At 59.8% G+C, this 11903-nt stretch overlaps 1 protein-coding gene, 1 long non-coding RNA gene and 2 other non-coding genes across 4 annotated transcripts; all 4 read right to left on the bottom strand.

The window, feature by feature from the left end:
* Positions 1–748: 748 nt before the first annotated feature.
* Positions 749–1628, bottom strand: LOC147573705 (uncharacterized). Its single transcript, XR_015244984.1, has 2 exons — positions 1096–1628; positions 749–838 (listed from the first exon to the last, which is right to left on the bottom strand). It is a non-coding gene; the product is annotated as an uncharacterized LOC147573705 (long non-coding RNA).
* Positions 1629–1755: 127 nt separating this feature from the next.
* Positions 1756–11280, bottom strand: NOP53 (NOP53 ribosome biogenesis factor). The gene is made up of 13 exons (XM_086690243.1): positions 11027–11280; positions 10502–10566; positions 8116–8224; positions 7257–7456; positions 6807–6877; positions 5441–5536; positions 4095–4199; positions 3774–3977; positions 3238–3413; positions 3007–3073; positions 2318–2394; positions 2164–2220; positions 1756–1815 (listed from the first exon to the last, which is right to left on the bottom strand). Exons 1-13 carry the CDS (start codon positions 11248–11250, stop codon positions 1809–1811), a joined length of 1458 nt encoding a protein of 485 aa, XP_086546369.1. The 5' UTR covers positions 11251–11280; the 3' UTR covers positions 1756–1808.
* On the bottom strand, positions 2856–2964 carry LOC147573704 (small nucleolar RNA SNORD23). Its single transcript, XR_015245180.1, has one exon. It is a non-coding gene; the product is annotated as a small nucleolar RNA SNORD23 (small nucleolar RNA).
* LOC112851448 (small nucleolar RNA SNORA54) lies at positions 9052–9174 on the bottom strand. The gene has a single exon (XR_003222768.1). It is a non-coding gene; the product is annotated as a small nucleolar RNA SNORA54 (small nucleolar RNA).
* Positions 11281–11903: the final 623 nt, after the last annotated feature.

Below are 11903 nucleotides of genomic sequence, written 5' to 3'. Positions count from 1 at the left end.
AGGTGTGACAGAGACTTCAGGATCCATAACAAGTAAAAAGCTACTGCAAGTAAACAAGAAAAATGACAAACAGTCTAAGAGGAAACTGGTCAAAAGCTTTGAACCAGCATTGAAGAAAGTGCCAATGATGGGAAGACACACATATATATATTCGACCTCTCTGGTAACCAGGCAGAATTTAACGAAAGACGTGAGATCAGACAGCAAGAAGGCTGCAAGCGAGCAAGTGGGCCCCTACGTTGCTGCAGGGTACAAATCAGCACATGCTACGTGGAGAACAATTTGGCCGAACCTATCAAATGACCTTTTGCACAGATTTTCTCTAGATTTTACCAGAACGAAGTATGGTATGATCGTATCCGTGACCCAGCAAAGCCAAAACAATTCTATTTTCAGGGGCTCCTGGGTGGTTTGGTTGGCTAAGTGTCTGACTTCGGCTCAGGTCGTGATCTCACAGTTCACGGGTTCGAGCCCCGCGTCGGGCCCTGTGCTGACAGCTCGGAGCCTGCTTCGGATTCTGTGTCCTGCTCTCTCTGCCCCTTCCCCACTCATGCTCTTTCTCTCAAAAATGAATAAATGTTAAAAATATTCTCTTTTTGTGCATACATGGATATAATTTTATAGAATCACACGTGGAACTTAATGGAATCATTCACACTGACCTGCAGAGACAGCTACTTGGCAGGGAAAGGCATGGGTCTGAATGGAGAGCAAAGGTCAAGGGCAATAGTCACGGTGTTCTGGTGTCCTTATGCACTGTATCTATGACTCACAGCAAAAAGATGGTCCTTTATTACTTGTACAAAAAATGGTTTAAAAAAATTCTTTTTAGGGGCGCCTGGGTGGCTCAGTCGGTTAGGCGTCCGACTTCAGCTCAGGTCACGATCTCGCGGTCCGTGAGTTCGAGCCCCACGTCGGGCTCTGGGCTGATGGCTCAGAGCCTGGAGCCTGCTTCTGGTTCTGTGTCTCCCTCTCTCTCTGCCCCTCCCCCGTTCATGCTCTGTCTCTGTCTCAAAAATAAATAAAACGTTAAAAAAAAAAATTTTTTTTTAAAGAAAAAAATAAAAAAAATAAAAAAATTCTTTTTAGGGGCGCCGGAGTGGCTCAGTCGGTTAAGCGTCCAACTCCTGATCTTGGCTCAGGTCATGATCTCACGGTTCGTGAATTCGATCCCTGCATCGGGCTCTGTGCGCACAGCATGGAATCTGCTTGGGATACTGTGTCTCCCGCTTTCTCTGCCCCTCCCGTGCTCACGTGTTCTCCCTCTCAAAATAAACAGACTTAAAAAAAAATTCTTTCTAAAGGTTTGGGGAGAGGAAATTAGTCCTTCTCACGTGCTTGTTTCCGCCCCATTTTAACGGGGAGGACTGCCCCCCCCCCCCCAACTGGGTTGTCGTGAGGGTCAGTGAGTGATTCCATCTGCTTAAAAGCACAGGAGGTGCTCGGCAAACGTTACCAACGCGACAGGGCCATACGCAAGACCTGCCTCTCGTCACAGGGACAGAAAGACGTGGGCTATTTCGCATCAGACACCCAGGTGTGATCCCTGCTGCGCACCCCCCCCCCCGTCCCCCATACCCACCCAAGCAGCCTGCAAGCCCCATTTCCTCTGCCTCCTTTCCCTAAGATCTGGGTTCTCACCAGGCTTTAGGGAAGACGAATGTTCTGGTACCTGCGTCCCTATGTGCTAGGGAGGGACACACAGAGGAAGAAGCCGCCTCCAGGAGGGAGTCAAGCCACACACAAGGCCCAGGGTGTTGGTCAGAGGTGTTTTATTGCAGGGAGGGGGCTCTGGCATCCCACGGCGGCTATAACCTGGGGACAGAGGAAAACGGTCAGAAGGTTTGAATCAGCACAGAAGAAAGTGCCAGTGAGATGAAGACATACTCAACCTCTGGTAACTGGGGTGTAACTGGGGCCTGAGGGTGCACGAGGGGAGGGAGGGCCCCACGCCTCACCCGCCTGACACCCCCCAACTCTAGTTTGGGCCCTTCCATCTCCCTTTGGGGCCTCTCCCCGCCCCAGCTCTGGGTTCAAGTGCATCTGGTGGGCTGCCCTCCCTGGCTCTGGCCAAGGGCTCGTTCTTATTCAAGCAGGTTAGAAGTGTTTCTGTCACAGCCGAGGGACCAGTCTGCCTGGCAGGGGAAGGGGACGGCCACTCACTGGATCTCGCGGAACGCCCGCCTCTCCACGAGCTTCACTTTGTACTTGCGCTTGAACCTGCACAAGGGAAGGGAGAGGTGAGTGACCGGCAAGCCCGCCAGGCGCAGGGAGTTTCCCGACACCCTTGCTCCCCCCGCCAGCCCCGAAGCCTCACTTGGCTCTCTCCCGAGGCTCGATCATGTTTCTCTTCTGGAAGCTCTTGAACCGGTCGCGGAGGATATTGCCTTCGGGCTGCGGGACGCAGAGAGGGAAGCCTCCATGGGGGGCCCTCTGACCTCTCCACGGGGCTCGGCCTGGCCCTCAGCTGGGGGGGTGGCGTGTACGGATGCACAGACCCGGGCTGGGTGTGCAGGGATCAACGGGAGGGAAGGAGAGGGCACGCCAGGCAGGGGCAGAGGCCAGGGTGCACGGTTGGCACACTACTGAAGCAGAGCCGGTCGGAGCCCCGAGGTGGGCCAAACTGGGCGGTGCCCATGGCTGTGGTGAGAAGCCGAGGCCCGCTGGGAGCCACGGCAGGCTCTGAGCCAGCGAGGGACAAGGCCCGTTCCGGGCTTTAGGGAGACCTCTCTGGCACTGAAGAGGGGGAAAGGGGGGGGGGGGGGGCAGGAGACCAGGGGCTGGGAGGAAAGGCCTTCTGAGGGTCACAGGCTCAAACCCCCACACCAGCCGGCCCCTCACCCCCGAGGACCCCGTGCCCTCAGCCCCCAGGCATCAGCCCAGCCGGCCCATCCCGGGGGCAGCCATGATGTCGCCCACAGCCCCTGGGGGCACGGGGAGCAAGGATGGGATCATCACCGGGCACGGGGGCCCCCCTACAGCACGTCACCCCACGTGGGCAAGTACCTTTAGGGTCCTAAGCGAGTCAGCGAGCTCCGAGCTGAGCTGCACGTCGATGTCGGGGTCCTGATACCTGGAGAACACGGGCGGGGGGCGTTCAGAGGATCCGCCTTGCCCAGGGCAGAGCCCAAGGGCCCCATTCGGGCAGCGGGCCTCGGAGGACGTGGGGCTTTGTGGGGGAAGAAGATGATCTCCCGGGAGGCCCCCCGCCCTCACCCCCAGCCCGGCGGGCCTCACTTGAGCCGCCCCAGCCTGCGGGGCCTGTCCGCCTCGGCCAGTCTCCGCGCCCGCCGCTGCTCCCGCCGCCGCGCCAGCTCCGCCAGTCGCCTCGCCACCTGGGCCCTGATCCCACGCAGCCTGAAGAGCTCCTGGTGCCGGAGCCGGGCGGCCCGCACGGCGGCCTGCTGCATTCGCTGCGGGAGGGCCGGGCGGGTCGGTCAGGGGCGGGCACGGTGCCGTCCCCGGGGGACCTTCCCTCCACCGGGCGGCCCCCTTCACAGCAGCTGTCTTCGAGGCCCCCCTCCTTACCCACGGGTGGCCCACAGATCCCACCCCCCAAGTATCAGCACCAGGGCAGCACGGACTCGATCCCCACTGCATCCTGAGCCCCAGTGGTGCCCGGAGGGAACCAGGAAACGGGTCTCGGCTGACCAGAGCTGTGAGGACCGCAGACAGCACAAAAAAGCAGGCCGGGGGGGTCAGAGAAGGTGGGCCGTGAGCACGGGAACAAGCAGGCCGCGGGGGCAGGAGAGGCCGGGGCCTGCGGTGCTCACCATCTTCCGGGCGGCCTTCTCCCGCCGCCGCTGCTGCTCCGTCTTCTTCTCCACGGTGGCCGGGCGCGCGGCCACGACCGAGGCCTCAGCTCCCTCGGCCTGCTCCCCTCCAGCCTCGGGCCCCTCGTCCTGGCCCTCGCCCGACTCCCCCTCCCCGTCGGACTCCTCCAGCAGCCCCTGGCACATCTCCTGGAATGTAGACTCCTGGGGGGGGGGGGGGGTGGTGGAAAGGACAGGAAGTGGGGTGTCAGGGGCTGGGCACCCCGAGGGCCAGGCCGGTGGGCGGGGCCGGGGAAAGGAGCAGGCAGGGCGTGGGCTCACCTGGGTGGCAGCCTGCTCCGGGCTGGGCAGGGCCAGCTGCCGCTCCAGCCTCTCTGCCTGCTTCTGCCGCTGCAGCTCAACCTCGTGGGCCGCCAGGAGCAGGGTCTGGAGAGGAAGGGGTGGAGGTGAGGACCCGGGCCACCCCCGGGCCACTCCTGGGAGTCACAGACAGACCAGGCCCTCTCACCTCCCATCGGCGCCCCCAGCGCCCAGCCCCTCTTCCCCTCCAGGGTCTCCCCAGGCAGCCAGGAGGGCCTCTGCTCCCAAACCACCCTCCGCTCTTTGAAGGCCGGCCGGGTCCCTGCCCACAGTAAGGTTTCGTTTACGTGACACACAGAACAGGCGATCCTGTAAAGAGATCTGCGGGAAGGACAGCAGTGGCCGCCTAGGGAAGACGGGGCAGGGGCGGGGGGCGATGGCTGACGGGCGCCCTACTCTGTCAACGTTCTAAAAACCCTGAGACCGCGCCAGAAGCGGGCGAGTCCTGAGGCTGCGGGCTGTCTCTGCAACACCGTCGGGCAAAGAGCCAAGACAGACTGCTCTTCCCAGGCCCCCCCAGCGCCCACGTCAGGCCGGACTCAACGACCGCGGCCACAGGCCCCTCTGCTCGCGAGCAGCCTCGCCCCACTAATGCTCGCTGTGACGAGGCCTCTGCACCTACAGGTGAGGACCCCGCTCTCTCCATTCCCGGGGGGCCACGAGACACCCTCTCTTCGTGAACGAGGCTGAACCGCACCCGCCCGCGTGTCCCGCATCTACCGGACCTGCATTTCTCTCCGGGAACCTGTGCTCTCCCGGGGAACAAAGGGCTCGTCCCCCGTCCACGACCCCCGCGGTTAACAGACATCTGCGTGACAAACGGGGACTCTCACAGCCAGGTTCTCCCATTGCTAAACTATCCTAGGCCTTAGAGAAATCTCGCTGGTCAGACTGCTCACCGTTCACTGAGACCTTTTGCGCCCCTGTCCCGTGGACCGTCCCCCAAAGGTGGCCTGGTCTCGTGTACCTCTGGGTCTTTGTACATGCTGTTCCTGAAACACCCATTCCCCTCTTCCCGTGGCACACTCCTCCTCAGACATTTGGTCGAAGCTCTGATGTCCCCCTCCTCCAGGAAGCCCTCCCTGACCCCCAAGTCTGGATTTGGCAACCCCTCTGGGTCATCACTGTCTGGGAATGGGTCCGTCCCCCCACCCCCACCGGACCACGAGCCCCAGGGGGGCAGGCCGGGGGCTGCCTCAGTCCCTGCTGACTCCCCAGCAGCGGTGGGCACAGAGGAAGCGCCTGGTGAGGGCACCAACCAAGCGGCCAGGCGACGACGGAGGAGGGACCCGCTCAGGGCCGCGTACCTGGTGGTCCTCAAAGGACGGGTTGTAGGAGGCCCCGGCGGGCGTCACCTCCACGGCAGGGACCTGGGAGGGCTTGGCGTGCAGATGTGGCGGCCGCTGGAGGAGGACAAGGCAGGATGAAGCCCGGGAGCCCAGGACCCGAGAGCTCACAAGCCGGTGCAGGACTCCAGGCTCGGAAGATGGCAGGGGCCTCAGCAGCACCCACAGCCTTCACACCGGGAGGGGCCTCTGCGTCCGGCATCCAGAGCAACAGACACTGGCTACCCACCCGCTATGCTACCCTCGGGAGCCACGTCCCCAGGACGAGCAAGTGCCCTGCAGGCAGGGGCTGTGCCTGCCTTCCCTGAGAAAAGCCCCTGTGACCCCCGAGGGGGGCAGCAGTTGCGGAAACACAGGGTACACGGCACCTGTCGCTGACGCCTGCAGCAATGTTGGCAGAGGGCGCGAGGCTGTCTGACCTGCCTCTGACCTGCGTCGCTCAGAGCAGGGCGCGGGTGACATGGGGCTGACGGAGACCCCTAGTGTGGCCCTGGGCCCTGCGGGAGCTCGTGACAAAGGCGGGAGGTGGTTGCCTGGGTGGCGCGGTCCGTTAAGCACCTGACTCTTGGTTTCAGCTCAGGTCGTGATCTCCCGGTTCGTGGGTTCAAGCCCCGCATCAGGCTCTGGTCTGACAGCTTAGAGCCTGCTTGGGATTCTGTCTCCCTCTCTTTCTCTGCCCTCCCCCGCTCGCACTCTATCTATCAAAAATAAGGAAACATTTAAAAAAAGAAAGGTCCACCCAGACGGAATCTGAAGGCAGAGGCCGTCAGTCTCCAGCAGAAGCCCGGGGGAAGCCCTGGAAGAAGCCCTCTGGCTCCCGCCCTCTCCCCACACCCACCGCCCGCGGGTCCCAGGGTTTCCGCCCAGGGGTGTCTCGCCTCCATCCCTGTACCTCCCACCCCCACACGCCACAATCCCACCTCCAGACCTGAACGTGGCCCCCACCTCTCCCGCACGAAACCACTCAAAATAAAACTCTGAAACCTGAGTGGTGCTCCCTCCCACCAGGCCGGCCTCCTCCCCAGCCTGCTGCACGAACCCACCCTGGTGTCCCCCAGTTCTGTGCCCCCCATCTAGGTACAGCTGCCACCCCCAGTTAACTGGCCAACACCGGCTTCTTTTCAGTGACCTTTGCTCATCTCCCCGGGGCACCTCCTGCTGACCGCCAGCCTGCTCTCTCCTCCGGTTCAGAGGCACCAGGTTCCCGCACGTGGGGTCTTGGCCACAGGCAGAGACTGAGGCGCCAGGGCCCCTGTGCAGAGCAGCTCCTAGCACCCCAGCCCTCCCCCGAGCAGTCGCCCAGGACGCCCTGCTGCCGCGGCCTCACCTTCACTCCTTTCTTCTTGGTCTGCTCCAGGAAAAAGGCGTCCTGGCCAGCCAAGGGTCGGTCCAGGAGGTCTGTGGAGGCAGTGAGGGGTGGCTGCTGGGGGCTTTCCAGTGTGGCCCGAAGGGCTCCCTCTGATCCCTCCCCCTTCACAAAGAGAGCACCGAAGCACACACGAGAAAAGGACTGACTCGGGCTCCAAGGGATTTTGAGTGCCAGGCAAAAGAGCATATGGAGAGATCCAGAAAGCAGAAGGGAGCCAAGGCTGAGGGGCACAGGGTGCCCTCAGGAAAGGAAAGCCACTTCCAGATGCTGAACTCTGCTGAGGATCACCAAACACACACTTGCAGAGCGGTTCTCTTAAACACTGTGCTCTTGTGCGGTGCACAACCTGCACGAATGGGCATGGCAGCCCAGTCCCCACCCACAAGTGACAGCAAGGGTACTACTCACTGTCTTTGGCCCAGAGGTCATAGAAAGGCCGCTCAATGGTGTCTTGGGGCCCGGGCTTGGCTTTGACCGCAGGAGGGTTCCGAAGCCGGGCCTGTGCCTTGCGCACCTCCCGGGGCAGCTCGCCCTGCTTGGCCAGTTTCTCCCATAGCTGCTCCTTCCGTTTGAGCTTTCTGGCATTGGGGACCTGGTGAGCAAGGACACTGGGGCGAGGAGAAGCAGCAAGTTGGAGTGGGTGAAGCAGAGGCCTGGCTCCTCCCAGTCGGGCTGCCCCACAACCCCCTGCTCAGCAGCCCCCGTCCCAAGCACCCTCTCCAAGGCGAACGTCCTCGTGGATCCTCCTACCCCTCCCGCCTAGCTTCAGAGCCCATCTCCCCAGGTCCGTCTCCAGCCCAGGCGTCTGCCCTGACCAGAGCCAACAACACAACGGCCTCTGCAGCCCTCGCCCTGCAGGTCTCCCGGGCAGCTCAGCCGTCACCTCAAAACAGACCTCAGGTTTGCTCCCACAGCCACTCCTCCCGTATCCCCACCTCAGGAGCCGCCCGCTGTCCACTCCATCACCGGTCCAACCTCCCCTCCTTCAGACCTGTCACCAAGCCAGCCCGATGGGCCTCCGGATGGCCCCCCTCCACCCCGAGCTCCTGGCCGGGCCTGGGCCCTGCACTTGCCTGCCTCGGCCACCACACCCCAGCCTGCCCCTCGCTTCCCCCAATCTGCCCCCCCAAAGCCACAGGCCGCGCCCCGTTCCTCTCCTCCAAGTGACCCTCACCTGCCCCACCCCCCGGAACTCCTCAGGGCCAGAAAGCGAGTGGCAGCTGCTGTGAAGACGGAAAGACGGCTCCGGGGGTGGCGGGACACTCACTCTTTGGGGACAGGGACCTTGGACGTGTTCTCTAGGACGAGGTCAACGCGAAGGGGTTTCTTGAGTAGAAGTGACCTTTTCTGGCTTTTGGTTCTCTTCTTGTTCAGCTCTGGGAGCGGAAAGGAGAGGAACCCAAGGCTCAGGCCTCCTTACTTCCCGACCCCCTCACCCCAGCACACACATGGCGGGGGGGGGAGGGGGGCGACCCCAGGCTTCTACCTGAGGACAGACGTGCCCAAGGTGTCCAGGCTCCGACCACCCCCACCCCCATTTCCCGGGCAGCCCTGTGCTGGGAGCAAAGAGTCAGACCCACAGCCCTGCCCACTAGAGGCTTCCGGACAAGGCACAAAAAACGGCCACAAAAACAGAAACGCTAAGGAGAAACAAGGCGACCAAGGGACAAGGAGACTCAGGGCCCAAAAGAGCTGATCCTCAGCACGACAGTTTTCTGCCTCTTTCGACTGAGCGTGAAAAGGCAAGAACCCCAGGACAAAAGATACTAGGGCAGAACCCACACCCTTCCGTTTTCTAAGCTCCTTCACAACACAGACTTCGCTCATCTCTGCTCCCACAATGAGAACACTGACGCCTACCTCCACGATCGTCTGGAAAGGTAATCGCTATTTTTAAAAATTATTTACTGACAGAGCGCATGAGTGGGGGGGAGGGGGGGAGGACAGTGGAGACAAAGAGACAGACAGAGACAGAGAGAATATCCCAAGCAGGCTCTGCGCTGTCAGCGCAGAGCCCGATGAGGGGCTCGATCCCACGACCCGTGAGATCCTGATCTGAGCCAAACTCAGAAGTTGGACGCTTAACCGCCGGAGTCACACAGGCACCCTGAAAAAGGAATTATTGCAACACAGACACGGCGATCACCTGGGAAAGCCCATGATCGCTATTATCGTCACCCACCCAGCCTTTTTTTTCTCTCCCTTGTGTCCCCAGGACCTGAAACTGAGAGCCACGAGTCAGTCAGTCACGTGCCGTTGGAATTGCTGTCGCACTGGAATGGAGCCCGTAAGCCACAGCCAGACTGACAGGCCACGAACAGTGCCTATACGTTTCCTTTTGGGTTTCTGTACATAACATTTTTTTAACATTTATTTTTGAGAGAGAGAGAGAGAGAGAGAGAGAAAGTGCACGCCAGCATGCAAACAGGGGAGGGGCAGAGGAGAGGGAGACAGAGAATCAAAGCAGGCTCCAGGCTCACAGCAGAGAGCCTGATGGGGGGGGCTCAAACTCGCTCACTGTGAGATCCTGACCTGAGCTGAAGTTGGACGCTTAACCAACTAAGCCACCCAGGCGCACCTAGCTTTCTTTTTCAAACCGAAAGCAGGGGCACCTAGGTGGCTCAGTCCGTTGGCTGTCTGACTCGGGCTCAGGTCATGATCTCGGTTTGTGGGTCTGAGTCTCGTGTCCGGCGTTGCGCTGACGGCGTGGAGCCTGCTTCGGATTCTCTGTCTCCCTCTCTCTCTGCACCCCACCCCATGCACGTTAAAAAAAAATCTTTTTTTTTTTTTTTTTTTTTTGTAAATCTAAAGCAGGACCTATAGACTGCTCCTCCTCTGTTCCCAGAGAGACTTCATACTGGCCACAGTAGGCCTTTGCGACCACCCTAGGGCAGGTCCTGACCTCCCCTCACTGTTCACACACCAGGTCAGCTCACTTCTGTGAACATCGATCGCTTCGGCATCATCATCTCTCGCTTGCTCAAAGGTTCCTGCACCTCAAAGCAGTGCCCCCCCTCTTTTTCTTTCGCCGAGACAGGTCCTCTCATATTCCTCAGAACAGAGCCGGGGACTGGACTCCTACGTGCTCCCCGAAGGTATCCTGTTGTGCTCATAAAAGCAGACCCCTTCGCTGGTTTCCTAGCCCTTCCTTAAAGCAGACGTCTACTCCTGGTCTGCTTTTCTCCTTACTGACGGGAAGCCTGCCGCGCACTCCCGGAACCCCTAACTCACCTCTCCAGCCCTTTCCGCACCACCCTGCCTTTTGGCAGATAAAGGCGCGCAGATTAGCACGAGCTTCTTACCTACTCATCAGAGCAGATCTGCTTATTGTTATTAAACTCGGCATCTTACAAAAAACAGTCTCCTCCCTTACAGCAAGGCTTTGACTTTGCCTTTCTGCAAGTTAACGAGAGCCCTGCTACTTTCCGTCTCCTCTACTCAGGGGCAGACCCCTACCGGTCTCTCCGTGCATGGAGAGCTGGGATGCCTCAGTATCTTTAGCTTCCTTTCTGTACGGTCCAGGTCCTCTTGTTTACGGCAAAGCCTCTTTCTAGCAGGTGTCTGCCATCCGAGCCGTGATATTAACAGAGACTCTCGAAAAGGCTGAGACGGGGGTGACAAGGACCCAGCAGGCGCCGCTGAAAGCTCCTTACCTTTCTGCTTGGCGCCGGTGTCCACGAAGAAGAGTTTCTCATCGGGGGCCTCGGATACCAAGCCACTGGGAGACGGGAATGCAGAAGGTCAAAGATGTTGGGAAGGATGCAAGCTGCCGGGGGGTTAACCTCTCTGGGACCCAGCTTTCCCCCACTGTTTGGCTCGTTCAAGCACCTTCTTCCCGCCATGCGTTCCCTCCAGGCTAAAGCCTTTCCCTTCGCTTTACATAACTTGCTACTGAACAGACCGTAAAACTTAAAATATTAACCTAAGGTAGGTGCGTGGGTCGTTTTTACACTACAGTTATTAGTAATTTACCTGAGTCCTAACTTCACACTGGTGGTCCTACACCCAGTAATCTTATCAGTCCCCCAACCTCCCGCCCAGAGTCCCCAACTTCCCCAGAGGTGCCCGAAAAGGACGCTCCCAGGCCCCCAGGAGTCCCCCCCCGCCCCAAGCACGCTGGGCCTCGCACCCCGCCACGCGGAACGGCGCCCGGCTCCCGGAAGTCCCGCCCCACGCACCCGCTCGTGCGCTCCTGCAGCCGCACGTCTTCCAGGAACTGGTCGACCTCCAGCCCCAGCGGCTCCTGAGCGAGCCGCCGCCAGCCTCGCTTTTTATTTCTTGGGCCTCGCCGCCGCCGCCTCAGCGCCGGGTCCACCGACGTGGGCCGCAGCCCCAGAAAGCCGGAATCGGCCTCATTTTTCGAGCACTGTCCGCCGCCGCCGCCACTGCCTCCCGGCGCCATCTTGGCAAAGGAAGTATTCGGCCGCGAGCGCCCCTCAAAGCGGATTTGTGGCATGCGCGCGCAGATCTCCCGCCCCCTCCCATGACCTACTTCCTGTTGCCTCCATCTTGGTAAAGTGGCTGGAGCGGCAAAGGGGCGGAGATAAGGGGTGAATGTCTCCTCCCTCCTATGCAAATTCCTCTCGTCTGTGGGTCGTAGGTTCGCGGCTCTAACCCTAGGCAAACGCTTTTCCGGCTGCCCAGGAATTTTTTTTTTTTTTAAGTCTGCGTGTATTTTTAATTTTTCTTATTTAAAAATTGTAAAGCTTATTTATTTTGAGAGAGAAAGGCAGGGAGGAGCAGAGAAAGAGAGAGAGAGAGAGAGGAAGAGAGAGAATCCAAGCAGGCTCCACAGTCAGCACAGATCTGGCCCGATGTAGGGCTCAAACTCAAGACCTCTGAGACCATGACCTGAGCTGAAATCAAGAGTGGGCCTCTTAACGGACTGAGCCACCCAGGCGCCCCTGTATTTTATTTTGTTGATTATCTTTAATACAGTTTTCTTTAAAAAGAAAGAACCGGGATGGCAGATTGGGCAGAAGACACACCCTGGTCTCAGAATGTTTGGCCTCTCAGTGTTCTGATTCCCAAATCTTGGAAATCCAACAGCTTTCG

The sequence above is a fragment of the Puma concolor genome, chromosome E2 (assembly GCF_028749965.1).
Source record: "Puma concolor isolate L17-30 chromosome E2, mPumCon1.1.hap2, whole genome shotgun sequence".
NCBI lineage: Eukaryota > Metazoa > Chordata > Mammalia > Carnivora > Felidae > Puma > Puma concolor.
This window is presented reverse-complemented; position numbering and strand designations above follow the sequence as displayed.

Bases quoted from the DNA above. Each gene is read 5' to 3' on its own strand.
- NOP53 (XM_086690243.1), bottom strand. From the start codon at position 11,250: ATGGCGCCGGGAGGCAGTGGCGGCGGCGGCGGACAGTGCTCGAAAAAT. The intron at 10,567-11,026 runs GTGCGTGGGGCG...CCCGTCTCCCAG, and splicing joins CTGCAGGAGCGCACGAGCGG to TGGCTTGGTATCCGAGGCCC. The intron at 3,074-3,237 runs GTGAGGCCCGCC...CGTGTTCTCCAG, and splicing joins CGCAGGCTGGGGCGGCTCAA to GTATCAGGACCCCGACATCG.